The 27,822-nt window shown below is 30.2% G+C and overlaps 1 protein-coding gene across 1 annotated transcript in view; it reads right to left on the reverse strand.

The window, feature by feature from the left end:
• LOC139491270 (dynein axonemal heavy chain 5-like) overlaps positions 1-27,822 on the reverse strand; it is an 81,958-nt gene that overhangs the window by 52,294 nt on the left and 1,842 nt on the right. The window contains exons 2-23 of the mRNA XM_071278812.1: positions 27,633-27,721; positions 25,251-25,343; positions 20,482-20,514; positions 18,481-18,543; positions 15,830-15,895; positions 15,556-15,624; positions 11,478-11,651; positions 10,622-10,811; positions 10,016-10,181; positions 9,006-9,099; positions 8,287-8,385; positions 7,756-7,937; positions 7,003-7,122; positions 6,478-6,679; positions 5,713-5,808; positions 5,068-5,331; positions 4,757-4,822; positions 3,802-4,031; positions 3,169-3,320; positions 2,553-2,760; positions 1,828-2,048; positions 428-681 (exon numbers count right to left, since the gene is read on the reverse strand). Coding sequence (XP_071134913.1) covers positions 428-681; positions 1,828-2,048; positions 2,553-2,760; positions 3,169-3,320; positions 3,802-4,031; positions 4,757-4,822; positions 5,068-5,331; positions 5,713-5,808; positions 6,478-6,679; positions 7,003-7,122; positions 7,756-7,937; positions 8,287-8,385; positions 9,006-9,099; positions 10,016-10,181; positions 10,622-10,811; positions 11,478-11,651; positions 15,556-15,624; positions 15,830-15,895; positions 18,481-18,543; positions 20,482-20,514; positions 25,251-25,343; positions 27,633-27,721 — 3,131 coding nt within the window. The remainder of the gene's footprint in view (positions 1-427; positions 682-1,827; positions 2,049-2,552; positions 2,761-3,168; positions 3,321-3,801; positions 4,032-4,756; positions 4,823-5,067; positions 5,332-5,712; positions 5,809-6,477; positions 6,680-7,002; positions 7,123-7,755; positions 7,938-8,286; positions 8,386-9,005; positions 9,100-10,015; positions 10,182-10,621; positions 10,812-11,477; positions 11,652-15,555; positions 15,625-15,829; positions 15,896-18,480; positions 18,544-20,481; positions 20,515-25,250; positions 25,344-27,632; positions 27,722-27,822) is intronic.

Genomic DNA, 27,822 nt, shown 5'->3' on the forward strand with positions numbered 1-27,822 from the left:
CTCACTTTTGAAGGATATCTAGATAAGCAAGATTTCAATACATTTGTCGTAAAGTACACATAAATATGAAGAAAACAAGATGTTTAATACATCATATGAAAGTATGAAGAAAGAGAAACTAACAACAGAATTATGTGAATAATCATATAAAAATAAAACACATCTAAAACATTTGAAATAGATTTTGTGCTGCAATTTTTGTATACAAAATTGATAAAATAATGAATGTTCAATTGCAAACAAGTATTTAAAAGCAGGTGAAATGTCAAAAGTAAAGATTGATAAAATTTATGCAATCTACATCTAGAATTTTTTTATATGGGTATTAAGTCCTACAGAAATGAACAGAAATATGACTGAGCAAGGTTAAATACAACAGCACACACACAAAAATGATAAAATTATCAGCCAATCAAAATTAAGCTACCTTCTGCTGCTGTTTTTGGTGGAGAACCATGTGACTCCATTGTGGGATGTCCTGTGAAGCCTTGAGAATGATTTGGACAGCTTTATTGAGGGAGGATTGTAGATCGTCCAAGCTTGGTTTGATCACTACGTTAGGTATGGCTAGAGTGATGTCAGCAGAGAATAGTGGTGGTTTGGCACTATCCTGGAAATCCTTACTGTATTTGTTAGAAACTTGTAGTCTCCTTTTGATGGCATCTAACGAGAGTCTTGTACCTAAGAAATAAGTAATTAATTATATATATGACTGTGTAGAGTATTGTTTTTGCCACGTCTTAAGGAGGCCTTCAATAGTAAACTAAAAGTTGAATATATCAATGCGACATAATTTTACCCACAACTTTTTACGCTCATACAATTATTTATTTACAGGATGTAAACTTATCAGTTATGCAATTTCTTTTGATGAGAATGCCAGAAATAATACACCTTATCACTATTAAGTCCAATCCGGGAAAAACAGTCATTTATACAACTCCCTGTTTGGGTCAGGCTGCCGAAAATATCATCAGTATCATCAGTATAGTGAGCTGAGGGAGGAAAAACTTTAGAAAGCAATCATTAAGAAACTTTGATAGAGTATGATCCACTTTTTCGAAATGAAAATTGAAGTAAAAATTATTTTGTTTGAAGTATTTACGGTAGTTTAAACAGGTCTCATTAAAAAGTAGCATGCATGGTGAATTGTTTAAACAGGGTCCCAGATAGCTTCAACTGGATGAAAAACTTTTGCAGTTTTAGAACTTATCCGGAATTGAATAAATAGCGATAAGGTGTATTGGTTCAAGAGGTTCAGCAAGCAACAATCAATTAACCCATCTTTATTAGTACTTACCCTAGCTTCATTATTTTCTGGGAAAACTTACTTCCACAAAATAATTAATGAAAACTATTGGATCTTTGTTCAGGGTATACTATTATGTATATTTCAGGAAAATCTTTCCATCAAGCAAATTAAGGTGGTACCTAACACTACAGGGAGATAACTCTTTAAATCAGCTAAACGTTTTAATTACGTTGTGTTGTTAAGGGAATATTAAGCTTTTCAATGATCAAAATTAGTGTTTGTCAAACTGCTATATAACCAGTGTAATTTTTCTGATAAATTGGTTGGTTCAAATTTTTTGAAATTTTCATATTTTTGTCAAAGGGTCAAAGTAAATACTTTGTCAAAATTTTTTAAAATTAAACGAGCCGAATCAATTTAAGTGAAGGTGTTGGATACCACCTTAAATTTTTTTTGTAATTTGTGTAGAGGCTTCATAGAATACAGACGTTTGACAAGAGCATCCAAGTTCAATGTTTAAAATAAGATAAATAATTGGTAATGCATGTGGGGGATTCCTTCCAAGTTATACATACATTTAACAAGAGCTTCCGAGTTCCTCTGTGTGAAATAATTCAGTAGAGAATAGTAACAACAAGGCTGACATTCCTGACATCTTTGTTTCTTGTTCTTGGTGTCCGGCATGGTACAAGCATATCCTACATCAGGTGATAAGTTAACTTGTTGAGCCTCAGGCAAGTTATTCTTCAATGTATCAACTATGTCATATACAGCTATCTCTACTAGTTTACTTTGTCTGAAAAACACATGTAATTATTTAAAGCACTGAATATAGTATCAAACTCATTATGCAGTTACTAAATCAAAAACTGACAAAAGCATCTATTCAAAATGATGCTCACATTATTACTCTTAAACATGTCAATTAAGAAACTATTGCATGCACTTATTATTATGTTATTTGAAGAATGGACAAAAATTTGACTGTTGCAATTTTGGGAAATCTGCATGCAGATGCATGTAGCGAATTTCACAATATACAATGTAAGTTCTTTACTAGTGCAATACTCAATCCAATTATTGGCATTATTAATACCTCACAATAATTTCTGAATTAACAGTACTTATTAAGTCTTCACTATTTAGATATTTTTAGTGTGTTTTACTTTGTTGAAAGATTTATAATGGACATGTTTAGTCTATGTTTTACTTTTATCTCTTATTATCTGAAAGGGGAAGGTATTGGTTTCTCTTCCTGTGTTCTGTTAATTTTCTCCGACATTTAATCTACTTTACTCACCCAGCAAGCTGTACTGAAGCCTGATCTACTACATTTGTGGTCAGTTCTAGGAATGTATCTGCAGTGATGGCCTCATCCTCTGGGAGATCGCACAAAGCAGTCACAGACATATCATGTAAAACAGCTTCTACTCGACAGTCCAAAATATCCTTAACGGTCTTTGATAATTTTTCTAGATCAGTCATTTGTTTGTATACATTGTCAATATCTAGAATAAAAAAAAACATCATTTAAAGGTAGTCACTTTTAGAATGTTTTCAAAGGAAAGCAAGCATTTATGACATTCATTTCAGCCTTTTCATGTCTTTTAAAAAAAAAAATATTTATGAAGACAGATTTATATAAGCATTAGTTGCTTATTTCTGATTCTGGACTGTAATTACGTGACTACATATTGTATAAGGGGTTTTGTATCCATTTCATGATAATTTTAATGTTTATACTAAAACCATTAGTTTGAGATTCCCAAAAAGTAATTATTTATTTCGTTTTATAACATCTCCGATTAAACCAACAATTTTCTAATAACTTTTTTTTCATGATACAGATAGCTTATGTTTCAAACTAAGTAAATATTTATAGGAATAAAACACCCAAAAAAATAATTATAGCTTACATCCATCAATGTTGAGAGATGACCAAGAAAGGGACATAACTCCTGGAAGTAAAGCGTCTCCAACTTTGTCTGTGAATGGTTTCATCAGTGGAAGTAAGACTTGTGGAATTTCTGCTACAATCCTCTGATATTCTGACAGCATTTCATTCAATCTGAATAAAAAAATCAGTCCAAACAAACATTGAATACATTTTACTCATCCACATGGCTTTAACCAAGTTCAGAAGCTTTTTACATTCAAATGAAAAATGACATAAGAGTAAATGAACATCAAGATGAACAATTATTAATAAATGCTGTTTTTATATGGCTCAAGCACATTTATTGTGTATATCCATTTATGAATTTCAAAACTGGTTTCTTTTCTTCTTTTTTTCCCCACATAAAGATTGTTTTTTCTGGTTTTTGTCTGAATTTCTTATAATTTGTTTGAACTGCCACAGTGGACTTATTCCCCTCTTTCCCAATAGGTTTAATTATCACAGCATTTATGAATTAAACTTGCTCAACTACTTTTTAACATTTCATTATTTTTTTTTAAACAGACTCAATGTAGAGTTCAACCTATTCATACTGATTGTATGATTAGACGATGAAAAGCTTTAAAAAAAGAAGCGAGACAGATTTACTTACGAAACATGATTAGTTTTTATTTCTTCTTCCTTAACCATGAGATTTTTGGCAGTGACAGGTATTTCTAGATTTAATGCTGCCAGACACTTTGATTCTTGAATCAATTCCATGATCTGGATGTCAAAGTTGACATATAAATCTCCTGTGTCTGGGTTTTTAACCAATAATGCTGCAGCAAGTCCTCCTTTAGCAGCCTCTACAGCACGACACCAACCTCGGTGGTATAACATCTGAAATAAAAAGCATCAGAATTTATTAATTCGTTCATTCTAAAAAATAAATATTTCCTTCTTACAGCATTTTTAAAAGCTTTGTATAATATTAAAGTTAGATGGATATTTGAAGCACAAAATCCAAAGATTTCAAACTAAGCTTTAATTTTAACCAAAATATTATTATAGTACTATAGATATACTAAGGTTTAATATATAATTTATCAAATTTCACCTACATTTGGTGTTGAATTTTATCATTTTGTGGTTAGTTTTACTGATAATATTGGAGCACACTGAAGTCTATAACTCAGAGAGTACCTGGTTATCAGTTATTGCTTTAACCCTTTTATCAATGATTTTTTTTTTGCATACTTGATTCACATAGGATCTTTAAATGAAATGCTGAAAATATGCATGAAAGTATTACATTTTAGTGTAATGCATTGCGAAAAAGCAAATATTTCATCAAATAAATTTAAGTAAGATACTCGTATGAATATCTTTGCATATTGAATATAAATTTTATTAAGTTTGATGCAGACGTTTCGTAGTCAAAGCGTTTCAAGTAAGGGGCTACACAGGCGTCAAAAAGCGTCATTATGGAGGAAAGGGTTAAATCTAGCCATTAATGTTAATGACAGAATCAAGAATCAAATTTCAACCTCATTGTACATTCATTTCAAGATAGTGGTCAACAACATTGAAAAATTAGGAAAGAAGTATTTTTTTGGATAACTCACCTCATACTCTAGAAGTACACTGGCCATCTTGTTGTAATTACGTACAATCTTCTTAGCTTCAGGATGCTACAAAATACATCAAATGTTAAGTGTAAAATATCAAACAAATTGAAAGATACCATAAATAAAAATGTTCTGATTTGATTCATAATGACACACTTAATATGAAATTTTATTTCTTTATTATTATATACAGTGATATTCTACTTCACAAAGTTATAAAAAATAAATTAACAGATGAAACTCGTAGATAGGGTATTTTTATATTTCAAAAACAAAACTTCAATTTTGAAAAAAATGTTATGACATACCTTCAACAATTCTGGTTTGGTTTTGAACACTCTCATTGGGTGTTCAATTTTACGGTAGAGTTGTCTAGACCAGGCAATACGTCCAGCTACAGGTGGTAGATTCCTGGGTATTGGAGGCTCTTGTTTACATTTCTGGTACGATTTTCTGATCGATTCCAAATCTTTACCATAGTTCATTAAAACTTTCATGTATTTTTCATTCATGTCTAGATTAGCTCCTCCAATGTTCTCAAACTTGTTCAGAAGTTCAACAGCTTTTTCAGTCTATAAAATGATATAAATAATAATAATTGATTGATTGTTGGTTGCTTAACATCCAGTGGCAAATATTTTTTGCATGTTCAGGACGATGATATAAATAAACATTCATTCTTCACTTGTATTTGTATATGCTTTTTTTGTTTATGGAACGGACTATATTTATTATGAAACCTGTACTCTGTTGTAAAATTGTGTTCAACAAACACTTGAAAATAGTCATTTGCTACAAACAAAGCGAAAAATTATTGTAGTAGGAAAAAAAGAAATAGTAAAAGACAAATCTGCTAAAAAGTGGAGTAGATCAACCTCTCAAATATCTTATCATGACAGAATCAAAAGAAAAAAAGTCTTTGAAATATATTTTCTTTAAAAACCATAACTTACCGTTAGTGACCTGGAGAACCAAGTGTCCATGAAGTTTTGAATCATCTGTCTTAAAGTCTCAATCTGGGATCTGAACTCAAGGTAGTCAGAGTCAAACTAAAATCAAATATTTTAACAAAATAAGAATACAATATACCTTGGAAATTTTTTTGCTATTTTAATTTTTCTTGCTTTCTATGCGCCTATAATTTACTAAAATTTCTCAGGAAGAGGATACTGATCTAAATAACAGATCTTGATCATTTGAATACATATAGAACAAATCATTCTGCTAATATTTTTTCTGATTTGTATATTTGTTATTTGTTAAAAACAAATGCCACAACAACAATATGTATCCTTATGTAGGTGTTACTATGAATTCATTTATATTTTCATGGGTATCAATTTTCTTGGATTGAGGAAAAATTGCATCTTTTTTGATACTTCATTTTTCTGTTTTGCCAAAGACAGCATACAACAGAAAATTTGTTCTTTGTTTAACATCTTAATTTTTATGATTTATCAAAATCAGTAAAAATTGGTGTAAGCCGAAAAATAATAATAAATCTGCAATATCATCAGGAGATGGAACAAGTGAAACTGCGAGCTACTGCTCACTGATAATGTTGTGTGATAAATATGAAAATGCATCACACTGTATAGTTGACTTATACAAACCCTAAAACTAAATTTCAGAAATCCTTGTAATGTAGTTCCTGAGAAAGATGCGCCGAAAAATATTCATGGGACAGACAGTAAAAAAGTAAAAGTTGATAAACTTACATCTCCTTTCCTGTGATCTAAGAGATTGTAGTTCTTTTTCTTGGTAGCATCAACAATAGTTTTATACTTGTTAGCAATGATATCAACTCCTTCTATCTTGATTTCACCCAGACCTGAGAATACCTCCATTGTATTTATCATGTCAGCAATCCTCTCCAAACGACGGCAAAAAGTGTCAAACTTTCCAAATATGTAGTTCTCACTGTAAACACATAATAATTTAATGTTAAAGCATGAACTGCATAAACATATGGGCTGTGCCATAATTTATTATATTGGGGAACAAAAGGGACTACTTTTAAAATTTGAAGTACAAAATTGGTCTGGCATAACACATGTCAATTTGTCCAGTGTGCAAAAAAAATATTTTAAAGAGTTATTTTCATACTGCAGAATATTAATTTAGCTAGTTTCTGGTCCAAAATTTTAGTTCTCTCCTTAAAAATAAGAAACATATACTGCAGCTGGTTTTTTCCTATGTATGTATATTTTTTTTCATTAAAACATAACTTTGTTCAAATATACCTGAATTCAAACTGTCTCTCATTGGGATTAAGTCTCAGTTTTTCCTTGGTCTTCTGGAACTGTTTCTGGTATTCTTCATTCAGCTGATTACATTCATTTAATCTCTGTAGGACAACTGGTCTGTAATGAATAATACAACACATTAATAAGTCTCTAAATCCAACCTTAATGATGGGTGAACTAAATAGGAAATACAATACATGTTGTGGACTTAATTCCTTTATATTAGTCATGAGCTTTTTTATTTTGCATGATTAGAAACCTTCAATTTTAATGTTCTAAATATGACTAAATATTTAGTTCCTGTAAGGTTAGCATGTTTTGTATTGTCAACATTTTATAACATCTCAGAAGGTTTCATTCTGTAATGAAACTGTAAGAGCCGAAATGAAATACCAAAGGTGATTGCTTTAGATATGACAGTGACGTAAAAAAAAAACTTTTCAATAGAAACTGAAATTTTAGCAAATTTTACTTTTCTACTTTTTACCATAATCTACAATAGAAATTTCATAATACTTTATAGCACCAGAGTTAACCCTCTAAAGACTTAGCAACATGATTCACAATAATCATGTTGCTAAGTCTTTAGGTTTAGTGATTTGTAGACAAGTTGTCCTTTTTTTATTTATTTTTTTTGCCATTAATTTATTAAATTATAAGTGTCTTAATTTGTGAGTTTGATAGTCTCTTTAGTTAGTATCTTTAACTTTCTTTAGTAAAAATTCATGATGGTAAGTAGATATACTATACCTTGGAATTTCCCAGATTCTAGTCACATCATGAAGGATATACTTTTTGCAGGTTGTGATCATCTGATTTGTGACCTTGACAAAGAGAGAGGTCATTCTTTCTGAAGTGTTGTAATACTGTGAGATACTGTATATCATTCTTATGGCATTCATTAGACTTGGAATATGTTCTACCATAGAAGACTGAAAATAAAAATATGGTGTGAAGAAGCGTCTTTCAAATATTGTCAGTAAATAAGTTGGACTTAGTACCTTTGGAGTTGATATATTTGTTCCTTCAATGCAAGCTCATTATATGACCTAAATCTAAGCCATTTAGAATAAATGGCCTCCCCCCTTCTATCTACAGTTACACATACATATACTAACACAAAAGAAGAATATTTCTTCAGCATAAATATTTTTCAATACGATTTCATAACACCCTCTTAGTATATTACCATCTTATATTAGTATGGTTGCATTAATCTTAAGACTTATACATATACATAGTACTTTGGATTTAAATTAAATCTATAAAGTCTATACTTACGGGTGTGCACTTTACTAGTGGTCCAAAGAATTTATCTAAGGTATATAGATATTTGACATTGTCTTTGGCCTCGTTGGCAGCATCAGTAATCTGACCATCCTGTAATTAAAGTTTAAAATTGAGAATGGAAATGGGGAATGTGTCAAAAGGACAACAACCCGACCATAGAGCAGACAACAGTCGAAGGCCACCAATGGGTCTCCTATGTAGCCAGAAACTCCTGCACCCGGAGTTGTCCTTCAGCTGGCCCCAAAACAAATATGTATACTACTTCAATGATAATAGACATCATACTAAACTCCAAATTTTACTTGTTTATCATACTTTATTTTTTATACTACCAACATGAAAAAGACTGAACATTTTGAATCTGGTTGTGAAAATAGATCTCTTATCAGATTCTTTTTTACGATATAATACTTTTTATAGGTATTGATCTAAATATCTTTTACTTTCATCAAGAAGGTCATCTAAAAATCAGATTTAGACAGTAAGACTGAAATTGGTATACTTGTAATTGAACTTTATTACTTAATTGAAGATTTTTATGTAAAACTTTATCTTTTAAGGAAAGTTTAATTTTTTCTATATACATGATATATATTGGTACTGCTTTCAACTATAAAACTACAAGGTATAGAGGTCTACACAGTACTCAAGCTCAGAATGATTGACAAAACTGTTTTGTATGTTTTTTTTAGAAGATATAAAGCACTTACCAGTTCTTTCCATGTTTTAAGTGATTTTGACTTTGATACAAGTAATACACTGACAACTGCTCTAACTCGTGGACTCTTCATTTGTTCCAGTAAACTGTTAAAATAACATGAGTACTTATTACATCCATAAATAAAGAAAATACAATTTTGTTATACTAAAAACAACATTTTGATGATGTAATTATATTTTTAATTGTGCCAGTCTTTCTAACTTGTAAGAATCAAGCAATTTAAAAGAATTTCAAAACAAGCAAGAAAAACTGATTGACCTATCCTTCCTATTTTCAATATTATTTCTATTCATCATAATACATTTTTAATCTATTGTAAATTTGAGCAGGTTTTTGTTTGTCAAGTTTATATCAATGTTAGAATATTAGGCAGATTGGCACTTAAATGACAAGCATTAAAGCCAAGGTCAAGAAATTGTAATAAATAATTATCTCTTTTTCTCTAAAATTACTCATACAAGAATAGTATTTATCTACTTTTAATGGGTTGTAATAGCTACAGAATTTTCACAAAGCTATTTGAATTTATTTATTGATCTATTGGCACTAAACAAGTAATAAGATTAAAGGGAGTCTGTCAATTGTCTGATTTTTAGTATTATAAAGTGACTGGTCAAAAAACTTTCATTGATTATTCATGGCAATATACTGTGGATTCATATATTTTCATGCGTACAAATTTTCATGGATAAAGAAAAACATTCATTTTCGTAGATATTTCATGTTGTGGTTTTGCCAAAGTCTGCATACATTTCTATATAATATTTGTAATTTGTTGGACATTGAAATTTGTGGTTCCCAGGTAAACACTAAATCAACGAAAATTGGTATCCAACAAATAATAATGAATCTACAGTAAAACAATTATCTGCATATGAATATACAGTAAAACAATTATCTACATATAAATCTACAGTAAAACAATTATCTGCATATGGATCTACAGTAAAACAATTATCTGCATATGAATCTACAGTAAAACAATTATCTGCATCGCACTTGTTAAATTTTGCCATTCGGCTCTTCCAGTAAGCTAATTCAGCAGTGGGTCCAATATCATCAGCTTCCCTCCTCATCTGTTCACTCTCAGCTAACACTTGTTCAATCTGCTTGGACCATGTCTGCAGCAAGTTTTCTAATTTTTCTAAGAAATCGGAGTTTGATGCTGTAAATTAAAATAGATAAACTGTATTATTATTTTAAATAAAAATCAATTTTGTGGCAGTAAGATAAATTTTAGATTTTAAGTAGTGCAGTCTATACAAAATTTCATCTGAATATATCACTTGTCATCAGACGTAATACTTTCCAGATTCTTAAGATTAAAAGGTCTTTTAGTAATAAGGAAGCTTAAGACTTTTACAGTAAAATGGTTAATTTTTCACAGAGATTAGTTTCAAAATTCAAAGTCCAAACATGTTCGCAATGTTTTATATTCATGTTTTTCTTATTCCCTTATTTTTTTCCAATTTTATATTATTCACAAAATGGGTATCAAATTTTTATTGATGAATAAAATGAACCATAATTCATTGAAGGATGTATTCGAATCATTTATCTATACAGGTCCATGAAAAAATAACGATAATAATAAAAGAAACCTACCTGCAGCTTGGTAGTCTGTTGGTGATGACAGACCATCAATTTGTGGACCAACTCCATTCTCAGCTAGAGTTACCTGCCCTTCCATGTTGTCAACAGCTGACAGCAAGTTGGTGATGAACATTTCAAGATGTTCCAAAAATTCATCAATTTGGGGATTTTTATCATTCTCCACAGAAACATTTCCCCATTGCTGAAAAAATAATAAAGTTTTTAGTAAAATAAATATAACATTTTACATGTAAAAAATATGAAGGGGGTTGGAGGGGTCCTGATCCCCAAATACGGGGCTTAAAAACATGAAACCCTGAGGTCCCAAATTTAAAGAAATCAAAATTCCTGACATCCCGAAAATCGAAAAGAGAATTCCCAAATCCCGAAAGGGTCAATCTCAAAATCCCAAGCTTAAAAACACCTGATTCTCGACGTCTCGAAAAAGATCCTGCCCCCCCTAAATACATATGACAGGATGAACTTCTTAAAGTTCATTAAGGTTATTGTAAAAAAACTTCCATCTGATTTGCTTTAATTATTTTTAAAGTGTCTTGATTTCTACAAAAGGTATCCCAAGTATTATGATTTTGTGTAGACATTTAGTCCAATAAAAAAAGATTATGATTATGGACTTCCTGTTTTGAATTTTCCTCAGAGTTTGGTGTTTTTTGTTATTTTACATTTAATTGAAACACAAATTAAATTTTATTGTTTGAAAGATTTTGGAATGACTGCAAGGTTTCATCATTCACAGTAAATGGGGATTGAGATGAGGGTGGGGGAGGAGGGGGTGGTGAGGGTGGGGTGCAGTGTGGGGGCTTATTAGGTTACTAAGTGTGTTGATGATACTAAGACCTATTTATACCTCTAATGATTTGAGAGATGGTAGAACTATCTTGGAAAGATATCCTTCAAATCCTTTCAATACTTTGCCATTGGAACAGTTGAGCACTCCAAAATTTACTTCATTTGCAATATTTTGGACTGTTATAGCTTTTGGTGTTGTTCTAAGGAAGTAACAGCATACTCCATGTAAACCCTGTAAAACAAAAAAAAACCAGTTTATTTCTTACTCTTGCTTAATGTGTTAAAACCTTCTGTATAAATGCATATTTCTCTGTAAGTATGTACACACTACATGTATATTCAATTCAACTACCTTGAGGCTACATTAGATAAACAGATTCTAAACCTCTTTTTGTAAAATATGGGGGAAGGGAAGATTTTGATTCTGTTTTTTTTTTTTACAATGTTTTCATTTAAATCAATTATAAACATTAAACATTAAAAATTAAAATATGAAATAAAAATGGCAAGATATATATAAAAAAAAAAGAATCTATCCCATCATATTGGTCAACATGTCTATATCATATTTGTGTTATAAAATTTAAACTAAATGTTTATTCAAAATAACATCTTGATTTTTCAAGGTCACAACTAATCAATGTGCTATCATTTCTATTACTAATACCCTTGATTAAATTTTAGACATCAAATTCCTAATCAATATGTTCTTTTCTTTATTTAATAATCTCTGATAAATTTTCTATTTAATGAAAAAGTAATCAGTCACTCTCAATTGAATCTTACAAATGAATTAAAGTCAATATGTTGTTTCGTTGGCATATTATATTTTACTGCTCGTCTATTTTTAAATTCAGATGTGAAAAAGGAATATTATTCCCTAAGCAGGGCTATTTGAGAGTAGTAACCAGAGATTGAGTAAATGGGTTATTCATAATGAGTTTCAAATTACTATGGTTCTGAGATCCAGATATATTTTTCTTAGGAAGGCCAGAACCTTTGATGTTTGAATTACAAAAGTCTTTGACCTCCCATCCTTTAAAGTGATGCTTTTTACAGGATCTATGACTTTCTTAAGCAGATCCTGCACTTTTAATTTTTTTAAAGCAAATCATTTGAATGTATCTTTATTACCAAAGTCTATATAAAAGAGGGACGAAAGATACCAAAGGGACAGTCAAACTCATAAATCTAAAACAAACTGACAACGCCATGGCTAAACTATAGGTATAAATGTGACCCCCTGCTTATACAACAGGTTTGTTACCATGGTAATCAGATGAAAAAATGTGGCTATTATAAAAACAAAGTTAGATCTCAATTGATATTTTCTTGAGGAATTTTAGTTAAGTAACTTTTCAATTCAGTTTTAAATCTTACGAAAACTGGTGTTTGAAACAAAACATTTTTAAGCATGAAGCAATATCATCTTTTACACTTTTGTTACTACGAAAGATGAATGTATACCCATTCAAGTATATATGTGTTTTATTTATAAATTATTCAATATTTTACTTTTCGAAACCACAGAACCTTATATCCTCTCCTAGCTAGGTTCTGGTTGCTATGTTTATAAGATTTATTTATAGGTGTTCATGCGTATTATGTCATCTAGTACAAAGGAATAATTTTGTAAAGAAAATTTAGGCACGTTAGTCTTATTCCACCTCATTAAAACTTGTACTTGTTAAAATGAAAGCTCAGCAGTATATAACATATACCGTCTGATATCTAAAGTAGGTCTTAAGTAAACAGTTCAAAACTGCAAACGAGACGTAGTGTAAAAAATGGAAATACAAAAGATATTTAATCTAAAACGATTTTCTTATGGAATTAATTGGTTCTCACATAAAATATTGAACAAGTATTTGTAAATCTGTATCTTAATCAATTTATTACTTGGGTCATTATTGATTTTATGTAATCGGTATCGGTCTATTTGCATGTTGACGTTGATTATCTCATTAATATTTCCTTTCTTTTAAAATAAAAGTCAGGTAGGTACGTGTAATTAATGTCCTAGGCTAAGTTGTTCCGACTATCAAACATTTGGAAGATTTATTTAAAAAGGCAACTTTATATATCAATAATATTCCTTATTTTTATCAGAAACATGGGACTTGTAGCCTGATTTTAAGAAGCTATTTTGAGAGATAACCCAATTAACTCTATCAAACATTCAAAACCTACGGGTGAGTGGGACACAGAGAAGAATGTCCCTTCATAATCACGCTGAACTGCTAAATCTACAGGCCCGCAGCTCAATTTTTTAAAATTTTTAGTTAGATTCTGTTGGCCTGTAGGTCTGATTTTTACAGGCCCGAGAACAACTTTACCAGCCTGGGCTGCCACTCGTCGTGAAGACTGCCTAATAGCAAAGTATAGTACATAAACAAACAAACATCAACATGATATTTTTTTTTAAAGAATAGATACTTTGTATTCATCTTAATTAAAAAATCATGTTTGAAAAAAAGATTTTAACAATACTATTGGATAAATCATGATAAATAAACAGCAGTTGATTCTTCTAACAATGCAAAATTATAGACCACTGTTTTTCATTGAAATACTACACAGTAAGTGGGTGGCTTTAAATTAAATATCAAACTTAAACCAACATTAACCATCTAATTACAGAACATTAGATATAGTAGAGCGAAAATACAACATAACTTGACAAATAAAGTCTTTAATAATGAGTGAATTTATGAGCAGTTTATTATCGGTAATCAGGCATCTCTATAGAAACTTTTGAGAAATCAATGTATTTAACCAAATACACCCTTTAAAATAACCAATGGTCTAGTTTTTCTTCATCTCTTTCAATGACACCTTGATTAAATAGTCCCAGATTGTAACAAATTAATGCCCTTTATAAAAGAAAATCAATTAACAATCCAATAATTGTCATGTTAGAAAAGCTGGTGTTTTGACAGAAAGGCATTTACTAAATAAAAGTACTTAAATGGCCAACAAATATTCACAAAAGATTTGTACAGATATTAAAACTGATTTTAGTCTGTCTATAAGCTGTTCTAGATAAAAACATTTAAAATCAATTCATTTTGAATGAATTCTCAATTGATAACACCCGTCTTTTTAAATAACATGAGAAGTGTTTTGACAACAAATATAAAAACGTCTTAAATGAACAGGATGTATAAAATTTATCACGGACTGCATTATAGCATATCTTTATTCAACAGATAAGAATAATGTCAATATGAATAATTATCGTATACTTATTAAAATTAATAATTAAATTCAACACTTAAACCTAATGGTTAACTTTTAAAGTACCAATTCACAACTCGAAAAAATGATTTTTAAAATATAGAGAAATCATAAAACACTCAATATCCTTATTGTGTAACAAACAAACAATCTGCCACCTGAAAGATGCTACATTTTCAAATTTAGCAATGAAAAAAATCATCACAGTTTTTAGAAATTCATTGATTCACTTGGTCCAGATATTGTTTATAAAGAGTCTTAGACTTAAAAAATTAATTTACAAGAAAGGAATTGAATTTCTGAATTAGTCAGTTGTTTGTCCATAGTGTTTGCGGAAATAAGATCTACAATAGTGTCCGTTAATGAATTTATAGACCATACAGTCAACTATAGTTGTTAATTTCTATGTCATTTGGTCTCTTGTGAAGAGTTGTCTCATTGGCAATCATACCACATCTTCTTTTTTATATTCAACAAACATTAAAAACAATATTTTTTTTTCTCTCTCAAAATTCAAGTTCAAAGAATGCCAGACACTATACAGGTGTGGGAGATAAGCAATTAAGTTGAAGTGCCAAAACAAAAGACTTAAAAGTATATGTTTGAAAAAAGACTAGACTGACATATTTTTAAATGAAAATATACACATTCAATTTCAACCTTCACTATGCCATTATTATGATATAACCAAACAATGTTTCAATCATCAATAAAATGCTTTGCTGAGCTGATACGACCGCAGAGCTCCAACCCTGAACAGTTGGGACGGACACAAAATTCAAGCTTGATACTGTCTGAATTGGATTGTGATAAAAAAATTGACATAATATAGGTTTCTGACACAAAAATAAACGTGAAAAGTTTGGTTTCACACAAGATATACATATGTATCTAATTACCTCAACATCTCCTGGGGTGATGAACAACTTCTTGTTTTCTTTCCCTGTTGTGTCTCTGACGTCTTTGGTCTGCAATATATTTATAATTTCAACTATTGTACATCTAATTTTGTTTTTCAGGTACCTAGTATATTTTTGTATAATTTTGTAAAATGGATAATTGGATAATATAGGGTTATTGCATGAATATTGGGGAATATTATCCCGAGTAAAATTTTATATTGCATGAGCTTGTGAGGTCATAATGACTACATTTGCTTCTAAAAATACTCACAGCTTGGTAGAAAAAGATGAGCTTCCTTGATCCATCTGCCTCAAAGAAGGGTTCTATCAAGTCAAACTGCAAAAAAAAAAGAGATTTTATATTTTCTATAACCACACTGATGTCATGTACCATTTTGATCAGTTGTTTAAAGGCCTATAATGTCTGTTTGTTTTGCTCACATTTTTGTCAAAATACTGGTAAAGTATGCGACTGTCATATAAGTAGGAGGTTTAGCAAGCTATAAAACCAGGTTTAATCCCCCATTTTCTGCATAAGGAAATGTCTGTACCAAGTCAGGAATATAACAGTTGTGGTCCATTTATTTGATATTTTGATTTTGTGAAGGGATTAAATCTGTTTGGAATTTTCCTTGGAGTTTGGCATTTTTGGTATATACAGTGTAACATTTTTAAGCAGACTTAACTACTTAATCGAGGCTATTTGTCATTCATGGAATAAGCCAGTGCCAAGAATAGGATAAATATTATTTATAAGGTAAAATATTAGGGTGTTTTCTGCGCTCTCACCCCTAAAAAAAAATAGAGTACAGTGATCATGGTAATTGTACATGTACTATCATACAATGAATAAAATTGAGAATGGAAATGGTAAATGTGTCAAAACAACAACAACCTGACCATAAGGCAGACAGTACAGCCGAACATTAGTATGATACTAAACCCCTAACGGGAAGGATTGTGCCTGATGTTCATATGATGAAATCATAATCTTTCAGTCAGTTTAGTTGAAGTCTGGAGCTGGCATGTCAGTTAACTGCTAGTAGTCTGTTGTTATTGATGTATTATTGTCATTTTGTTTATTTTCTTTGGTTACATCTTCTGACATCAGACTCGGATTTCTCTTGAACTGAATTTTAATGTGCGTATTGTTATGCGTTTACTTTACTACATTGGTTAGAGGTATAGGGGGAGGGTTGAGATCTCACAAACATGTTTAACCCCGCCGCATTTTTGCGCCTGTCCCAAGTCAGGAGCCTCTGGCCTTTGTTAGTCTTGTATTATTTTAATTTTAGTTTCTTGTGTACAATTTGGAAATTAGTATGGCGTTCATTATCACTGGACTAGTATATATTTGTTTAGGGGCCAGCTGAAGGACGCCTCCGGGTGCGGGAATTTCTCGCTACATTGAAGACCTGTTGGTGACCCTCTGCTGTTGTTTTTTATTTGGGCGGGTTGTTGTCTCTTTGACACATTCCCCATTTCCATTCTCAATTTTATTCTATTGCAATTTTCTATCTACTTCATGGTAGGAGATTAAAACTCGACCATATTTAAGTTTTATGGTCAAATGCATGTCAGTAAAGACATTTTTTGTTTCTGAATAAAATAAGACGTGTGGGGTAAAAGGTGAACAATACAAAGTATATGAAAAGAAATAATTGTTTTCTATATATTTATTGTACCCATAAGTATAATAAAAGTAAAAGATAGACTTATGATATATGAATTATTAAGTTCTGCATGTCCTAAAGTACCAATCTTAAAAACTACAATTCTATCTTAAGTACTATAATATCTTGCTCGTTCTCGGGTCATAATCAACAAAGTACTGGCTATGTAAATATTGACAACAAATAAATATTGACTGGACACTTTAAATATCACTTGTAAATCGCAACACAACCTATTTGTGAATAAATTTCTTAAGGTTGAACAAGGTGTCTCAATCATTTGTGTAAATAATGTTTATATAGGTAATCCCAAAATCTACTTTGGTATTGTTTGGTTAGGGGAAATTTTGTGCAAACTCAAGATTTAAAATCAAACACTGACCCACAGTGACCTTCCAGACTTTTCAACTTCTTTTCATAATTAAATTGAGAAAAAAATGGAAAAAATAGTACATGTATATTTTTAAATATCTTGAGAACATGGACATACCAAAATGCAGGTACTTTTTTTTAAACTTATAAAAAAAATGTGTCATACATAATTCTAAGATGAGAGTTCATTCAATATAACTGCAACTATGCACTGACATGTATAGGTATCCTCAAGATAAAAGCCAAAAACAGTAAATAAACATGTGCACGAATAATAACAGCCGTAATATACAATTATTTACAATTCATAAGTACTTTATAGAGGGAAAAAAATAAAAGAATAAAATGGTCTACTTAGGGGACATTGCATGAAGCTAGAAGTTTGTCCAGGTGCCATAATTTGAGAGTTTAAACCTACATTTGATGGAAAAATGCTCATGACCAACTGATATAATTCCAACTGGTACCTTTTTTCATCATGGATATTACCTAATACAATTGAGAATGGAAATGGGGAATAAATCAAAGAGACAACAACCTGACCAAAGAGTGGAAAACAGCCAAATGCCACCAATGGATCTTCAATACAACGAGAAAATTCTGCACTATCATTTTCTATGTTTAGTGGACCCTGAAAGTGGGGTAAAAACTCTAATTTGGCATTTAAATTAGAAAGATCATATCATAGGGCACACGTGTACTAAGTTTCAAGTTGATTGGACTTCAACTTCATCAAAAACTACCTTGACCAAAAACTTTAACCTGAGCCAGAACAGACGGACGAACGAACGGATGCACAGACTAGAAAACATAATGCCCCTCTACTAGGTGGGGCATAAAAATTTAATCATATATATATATATAAGTTATTGCTTACTCTTTCATCTCCTAATACAAAATCTTCTACAGCATTTGGTTCTATTCCTATTGCGTCACTGATCTGTGAAAGAAAATATCAAGTTTATTAAATATGGAGGGAGTTCGGCAAATTAAGTCATAACTTCATTTCTTTGTGTGTGTTACCGATGGTATTATTCAAACAGTGGATTTAATTATAAAAGGTCTATTGAAAATATATTCTTAACTTCATGAAAACTTATTAAATTTCTAATAGACCTTTAAATTCCTAATTTGAAAGTGTCACAGTTGGGATGTATAAATGAATTTGCTCAATACCAATACATTAAAACTACTCCTCAAGTGATTTTTTGGGTTAATGTATTCTAAAACATGTATATTTGCACAAGGCTTAAATTAAAATATTGTTTGTTTGCCCTTTACCGACCGACCCTATCAATTCGTTCCGCCTGAAAATCTTTTATTTGTATTTACCAGCAAGATTTTATTTTATTTTATTTTTTCGTTCCTACCAAAAATCTTATATTTGTATTTCCCGCTCAAAACTTTTTTACCGGAATCCTCGGGTTTTATCTTTACGTATAAGGTCCAGTCCGTTTGGTATCACCTGAGCGTTTGACATGAACACTTGCATTTGAAGTTTCAAAGCATTTGTTTGAAATCGATGTTGAACGCTTTCTGAAATCATGATATGAAGTACGTTACTCTGTACCTTTAAACTTAAAGAGCAGGGTTCATTTACAAAAAAGTTTGTTTGATACAAAAGTATTTACGTGTGTACAAACTAATTTGTAAACGGACGTTGTATTCTATGTAGGGATGGCCTTTTGTGATCCGCATATCAGAATGATTATGTTAACGATGCCGCTAAATTATTTATATCTGACATGAACCAAAAGTGACAAAACCCTGTAAAGTGGAGAATATCTGGCAGTAAAATCGCCAAGTTTTCCATACAGATCATTTATAAATGTGATGCAAAATACGTGACAATTGAGTTTTAAGTCTTATAGCATTTTTATTGGAAAAAAAGGCACACACGAAATTTGTAACACTCTAGGGACTTTTTCTACTAGTAATTTATGTCTGCCCGGACATTATCTTACCAGTACAAAGTTATCTCTTATATATTTTTTTTTCAAAACTAATAGTCCCAGCGGAAAACATATTTGCAAAAACAAACGGACAAAAAAATGACATTATGCAGATTTTGTATCTATAAAATAAAATATTTTACCTACCTGCCTACCCATGACAAATAATATACCGAGCCAAGTTATTTTTTTGGGGAAAAAAATAAAATATTTTACCTACCTACCTACCCTGTTTCAAAACATAGGGTCGGAAAAGGGCAAACAAACAATATTTTAATTTAGGCCCAATAAGGATTGCCTACCATGGAGAATTTATTGTTACGTCAAATTAAAACATAAATTACTTTCTAATTTTGAGACATTATCATTTGATAATATCAAAAAAAAGCTGTTTTTTTTATCGAAATTAAAAAAAAAAAAAAATCAAGGAAAATTTTCCCTATTACATTTATAAATCAACTCTTCCATTTTATTGGTAAAATGCAGAATTTAAAGGATTAAAAATTTGAAATCAACTTTCTTCCTGCATATTGTATTTTTATGAATGTTCACGACATCCAATATTTGTGGCATTTGCACATGACAGTTATGATATGTAATCTATTATTTAGCATGTTCAGGGGGTAATATGTTTAAGTACAACACTCAGTTCAATCTTATAGAAATAGAGAAAAATCAATAAAATATATCTCAGAACTTAATACTTTAACAGTTCAAATAATTGTCATCTTAACATTGATATGATTGATGGTTACTTTTACACTACAATGAGTATAAATATAGCAGTAGATTTAATTGACTGCAATGAGTATAAATAATAGACATCTTAACATTGGTATTATTGATGGTAACTTGACTACAATGAGTTTAAATATGGCTTTAGATTTACCGGACTACAATGAGTATAAATATAGCTGTACACTTACCTGTCTAAACATGTGCTGATGTCTTGCATCACACTGAAAACACAAAAGAATGTCAAAATAAAATTGATATGCAGATTGCCATGGTATAAAGGACAGCATTTTTTCTATTTCTTCATTTGAACAATAGTTTTTGTTCATTCATAAATTATTCCTTGAACAGGGGACAGATTCAACATGTTGTTTTACCACTGACACAGTTATTGAGATATTTACACCATCTTCTTGATATTGAAAATTATTCAAACTTACAGTGTATGGACACAACAGCTTACAGACAATTCAAAAGACTAGCCAATTTTAAGTGTAGACCTAAACCAAAACTTTCACATTTCTTTTCTAAAAGCCATTTAAACAGTTGCTTATTCAATTCAAAGACTATTAAGAGCTTTTTCAAAGACTGTGTTAGTATGCTAATTTCTATGATTTTAATCAACATAGATAGACTATCAAGAATTATCCTGGGACCAAAACTGTGAAAAACCAATGATATTTCTACAGTGCTTAAACAAAATTGTCCATAAAAGGTGTTATGGTGGGCATGACAATTTATGGTATCCTGTAGTCTGACAGGAAGCAATTGAATTTTTTCCCATAGTAATAGAATAACAGTTAGTACTGTTTTTAATATAAATTGGATATGTGATTATCTTGCTTTATTTCAACAATGTCTTTTCCAAATCAAAGTCAGACGAGAAAGAAGAAAAGGACTATGATTGCTAATTTCTGTTTTTTTATGATCAGGCCAAATAAAAATATATGTGTGGTTCCAGTAACCCTACTGTCCCTACTTTTTCGGCTTAAAAATAGCCTTCTACCCTAAAGATTTTATTGTCATTTTTCATTAAGCACTGTTAAAGTCAGAATGTTGCTCCCATAGACTCAATGTAAAAAAAAACATAAAATAAAAAAAAAATCCCTACCTACATTTTTTGTACCTACCCTAACTTTTTTTCAGGTGTAACTGGAACCACACATACTTTTTTATTTGGCCTCAGTAGTATATATTTTTAATACATTTTCAGGGCAAAGTTAGGAACATGAACTATAATCAATAGCATTACTTTAAATACTTTTTCTTGGCTGTACTCTTTAAAAGTAACAGATTAAATTTCAAATAAGTGACCATTAATGAAGTAAGAAAATAACCCATCAATAGGCTAGTGTCATTGAATTTCTATATCATTTTATTCTATTTGTCAAACATTAAATGATAGATCATTAATATTTTAATATCATGACAAACAGGCTGTATTATCTCTATACAACAAGTTTATACTAGACATTTAAAACCATTGATATATTAACAATACACATCTCCAGCGTAGATAGATGTCTGTGAACTTTGTTATAGAATATTTATTAGATGAAAACAATGCCAAAAACAAAGGAGACATTTCCACACATTTCATTGTATACAAAGTCAGTTACTATGGAAATAAAAACAAAAGTTCAGCTGACCATTGGTTAACAATAGATTTTCTTTGTCTTCAAATTGACATAAAAATGAGAAAATTTGTTTCAATGAGTAAGTCATTACCTACAAGATTCATGTCATCATTTGAATTAAACCTAAATGTTGGAATGTATGAAATATGTTTTGATTGCTGTGGGGAGTAAAGAGTGAAAGCACCGTCCTTTTAGAGACCCTATCATTTCCCCCTTGTAAACTTCAATAGTTTAAGATACATTTTTTGTCAATGATGTACATTCAAGGATCTTGGACATTTTTGAAAATCATGAAACTGTCTCTAAATTTTAAAAAGATCTAAATAAAACAGATAAATGTTATATTCCTAACCCCAATTAAAAATTAAAATTTAACACTTGTCTTTTTTTAATCTTATTGTTCCAATTTGAATGTAACGCAAGGTCATTTATTAAGTATGATTGCATACATGTTATATATAGCATTCATGTCATGTTTTGTAAAAGCTTTAAAATTTTCTGACACTGTCCAAAAATTTAATATATATATATTATATATAAGTAAAAAGTTCAAATTGATAAGTTCCAAATAAACTTATATACCAGACACACATAATTGGAAGACATTTGGCAACAAAATAATCTACTTAAATTATAATAAAATAATACCAAATCAATAATATAATCTTTGATATTTAACAAAATTGTTTTGTTGTAAAGTTGGATAAAGACAAGCCCGCATTATTTAAAATTTTATTTATTCTTTTAAATACATGTACTTGTAGAATTGAGAGGACTTATCCATTTATTTAAATCTACCCAAGGAATTGTTATTTTGTAGCCAAGACTACATTATACCGATTAAATGACCAAATCACATTCGGTACAAAAGGATTTGTAAAGTTTAATCGTTCCATCAGCTTGGCTTTATCCATAATATTATAAAACTGTTGTATATATCTGCTAACACAACAATAAGATCTCCCAATAAATACCTTTAATTATAACATGTCGTTTTATAAGGTTAAAATATATGAGGATTATTTTAGTATTAAATTAAGCATGAATACAATATTAACAGGTTGGTTAAATAAACTTGAAATGTAAATCATAGATCCCTTAATCAGTCATTTAATATTTTTGACCTTAAAATGCCTGTGTCGTAATTAATCTCAAACATACAAAAAAAAGCCCCCTGAAAATAGTTACAATTTTTGGAACATTACACTATCTTTTTATTGCCTGACCAAGTTATATTGGGAATGGGAAATATGATTTTGAAAAAAAATTTGGATCATTGATTTTGAAAACAAAAACATTTAAGTGTTTATTACAATGTTTGTTTTGCATACTGTCAATACTATTTCAATAATATGAAGAACAAGTACTGTTTGAAAAAAAAATCGTAACAAGAAGACACAGACTGTATTATTTTACATGCATGTTTTTATAGCATGCGTTGAATATATTCAGAGTCGATGGAAAAATCTGAAGGCATAAACTAAAATTAATCTTTTATAAGTTAACAAATGAGGTTGAGTGAGACTAAGGCAGTAGCATGTACATAGCTTATTCTCTTGAACAATCTACCAAAATATAGTAGTCAAGTACGTTTTGTACATTGTAGTATGTCAAGTATGTTCTGTACATTGTGGTATGTCAGGTATGTTCTGTACATTGTGGTATTTCAAGTATGTTCTGTACATTGTGGTATTTCAAGTATGTTCTGTACATTGTAGTATGTCAAGTATGTTCTGTACATTGTAGTATGTCAAGTATGTTCTGTACATTGTGGTATGTCAGGTATGTTCTGTACATTGTGGTATTTCAAGTATGTTCTGTACATTGTGGTATTTCAAGTATGTTCTGTACATTGTGGATATGTCATGTATGTTATGATTGTGGATATGTCATGTAAGCTCTATTCCCTGTGGATATGAAATTTACAGGTAGGCTCTGTCCATTGCTGATGTGTCAGGTATTTTCTATCCATTGTGGACAATCAAAAAGAACAACTAACTTCATAAACAACATTTATTTTCTAAAGACAAAGTTTTGTACAGTACTGTAATGATTAAGTAAATTTTAGAAATTATGACCAATACACATTACAGGTGAGAATTTACCTGTATGTCTGCTTTACTATCTTTTGCACTTAGGTGAAGTCAATTCTTAACCAATTTAGTCTGAAAACCTTGATAAAGTTATTTAGAAACCTGATAATTCAGTCTGAAATTTCTAAACCATAAATTTGATCAATAAAAAGCCTTTAAATGATCAAAAGCTGAGGGATGGTAGATTTATTTTAAATATTAATATTGCCTGTTTTTATTTCTTATCTTAAATCCAAACTCTATTAAAATTTCAGGGACATTCCGGTAAATATACATCTATTTACTTTGAAAAGTTAGTCAACCCTTTAAACTATTTTTCTGGTATTGTGTCAAAGTTATATAAAATGGATTCAAGTAAATTAACTTTGTATTTACAATACATTGAGGCATTCATTTCAAAAGAGAAAACAGAACACAAGGTTAAATCACTTAACATAAGTTTACCACTATAAAAAAAGGCCATAATAAACATATCAGATCACGAAACAGATTTAAAGGTGAAAGTTCCTCTCTTTGTAAAACATATGTACATATATGAAAAAGGTTTCCCACTGTACTGAACTTACTACTTTTGATTAAAAGTGTTAAATGAAGGAAAGTTTTGGTCTATCAAAAATAAATGGTAATACAGACACAAGAGCCAAATATATCAGGGGCTGATCCAGCCATTTTCAAAAGGGGGGGGGGGGGGGTCCCAACCCTGGATAAAGGCAGAATTCAAACCATACGTCCCCATTTAAATGCATTGATTGTCTAAAAAAGGGGGGTTCTAACCCCCAGAAGGCCAGAACCCCCTGGATCCGCCACTGTATATAGTATTCCATTTCCATATCCATGCACAATATAGATTTTTGTACCATGCATGATATTGCTAATAAAAGAATCATATAGATTTTTTATTTTGAATCCATTTTGCCATGTCCAATGACTTAAGATTGCCGAAAAGAAATGAGCAGTTAAAAAAAATCATTGTCAGTCGCAGTCAGATATAACCATTTGGTCAGACTTAATCAAATAAAACTTATAAGTTTTCAATTTACACAATTACAAAAATTAATTATTTTCTTGTATAACATGTTAATTTATTACACTTCAGCACTTAATTTGTACATTGTTTCCTTATATTCCTTAGGCTGTTTATATGAAAAGCAATAACAACGATCTGATATTAATAATATCACTTGTACTAACAAGCAAAATGAACTACAATAACATTCATTGAAGACTCACCAGCATTCGTCTCTCTTCTCTTTTGGCTTTGGCTTCCATCTGTATCTTTTTCATGTCTTCTCCCATAATAATGACATTTTTCTTTGCAGGCCCCTGAAAATTGGTACATATAGAGGATTTGCAAACCAACAAATAAAAATAAGAAAGTATTTACTGTAATATAAAAGAGTCTATACTATTGATATTGTTTACCCTTAATACTTCTTCATCATGTTCATAAGGAAGTGACTTAAAAATAATAAATATTGCAATTTCAGTTTTAAAAGCTGATAAGGGATGGAAAAGAAAACAGAGAGACCAAAAAACATAATGCCCCTACTATCAAATTCAAGACATGGCATACAATCAATGTTTACCCTCAACATTCTATCTTGGGAATCATACAATGCATTGAAATACAGGACATGTATACATGTACATGTATATACGCAAAGAAAAATTGTGCTTTCTCTATAATTTGTTTGAAGGATAAGGAATTTACTGAAAAGATGATGGTCATCATATGCATGAATTTTAATGCATGCAAGATTTTAAGAGTAAACGGGCATTTAACTTTAATGCATAAACCCTCCAATAACCCTGTTTATGTCTTAGCAAATGATAGTTTTCATTTAAAAAATTGTACATGTATGTAAAAATAAAGTAAAAAGTATAGTGAAAAGAGTCAATTGCATAATTTACTATACATGTACTTCCAATAACACAAAATGTCATAATTATTGTTAAGTTCAGAAATGTACTTTTAGAATTCTGTGCTTATGGAATGAAACATTTTAAGTCTCAGTGATCAGAATGACTGGATTAAGGTGGTACCTAGCACTACAGGGAGATAACTCTGTAAAATCAGCTATATAAATGTTTTGATTACATTGTGTTGTTAAGGGAATATTAAGCTTCTCAATGATCAAACAAAGTGGTTGTCAAACTGCTATATAACCAGTGTAATTTTTCTGATAAAACGGTTGGTTCAAATTTTTTTAAACTTTTGTATTTTTGTTAAAGGGTCAAAGTAAATACTATGTCAAAATTTTAAGAAAATTAAACGAGCCAAAATAATTTAAGTTAAAGTGTTGGGTACCACCTTAACTCTATAGTGGGATTTTGTAGTTTGTCCCAAAATTCTTTTACTTATAATGTTTGTTAATTAATATATAATATTGTCATTTCCAAAAAAATAGACTTGCAATGTATCTTATTAAAGCAAAAATATTTGGTTAACCTCACTTTATTTCAATATTTACACAACTGACTTAAAATTCAAAAGGTGTATTGAAAGAATGAGTGAAGGATGCAAAATGCTCAGTACAAGTCCTCAAGATTCCAAGGTAAAAACATGCAGTAAAATATATAAATATATCCCTGGCATGGCACCATCATGATACTTGTATAGATTTAGTTTATTCAAATTGGTTTGGTAAAAAGACATTGCATTCATCTGTGAGAAATAGAATTAGAAAGAAAAAAAAATCCAATTTATGTAGAAAAGTGAGGAAAAAATAACATGCAACAGAATTAAGAAAACATTTGATATTAAACTAAATATCCTTTCGCTAATTCATAACTGTAAACTTCAAGTCAAGAAATTCTGAAGTACCTGTAGCCTGTCATTCTAAAATTATCTATACTATTTTAAAGGATATAAATTATACAAGTGAAGTTAAAAGAAATTCTGTAGATAAATTCACTTAAAGAATATAAAGATACATGCAAAGATTCAAGATCTATATATTTGTAGTTCATAAGTAGTTTAATGTCATAAATGTGATATCTGAATAAATATTGGCCTTCATGTCATGCAATACCTTGCTTTTTACAATGCTTTGCCATGATGATTTATCCAAGGACGTCTGTAAATTCAAAAGCAGTTAAACTTTGTTGTTACATTTACAGGATGTAATACACATATTTTATTGAGAAAATACTGTTATAAAATTTTGATCTCAATAATATTTAAAGTTTCTTTTCTTAGACCAGATAATAAAACAAGTAAAACCTAAAGCAGGCATCAAATAAGAGAGAACTGTCTGAAATCTTACGAAATAATTGGTCATACATGTATGAAATATGGATCAGAAACCTATATTTTTTTAATAACTGATCCAAATTTGATCAATCAAACTGTATTCAAAATGTCCAATAGGTTAACATGATTGCCCAAATTATGAAAACTTGAATTTTCATTAAGAATGAGATTTTATCAGAAAGAGCTGTATATATGCAATATTCTTTTCTGCTGTCGCTTTGTGTAAGATAAAAGTTCAATACAATTTTTCCATTTAAAGCTTGTCATAAAGTGCCACTTCCAAAAGCATATGACAGGATCTCATAAAAATTTACTACAGTAATGAACAGAAAAACAAACTGAATAGAAACATAAAATACCTTAGTTGGAGCTGGCTGTGCCTTAGTTGGCTTCTTTTCTGGTTGTTTCTTGTCATCTGACTTCTTTTCATCTGGTTTCTTTTCATCGGCTGAAAAAAAATGAAAATATTTAAATTGCAATTTATGCTTTCAACTATGAAATACAAGGAAAACAAATCAAATACTATGCTCAGTGTTCACCCAAATATTT

This window comes from Mytilus edulis, chromosome 10, assembly GCF_963676685.1.
Source record: "Mytilus edulis chromosome 10, xbMytEdul2.2, whole genome shotgun sequence".
NCBI classification, from domain to species: domain Eukaryota; kingdom Metazoa; phylum Mollusca; class Bivalvia; order Mytilida; family Mytilidae; genus Mytilus; species Mytilus edulis.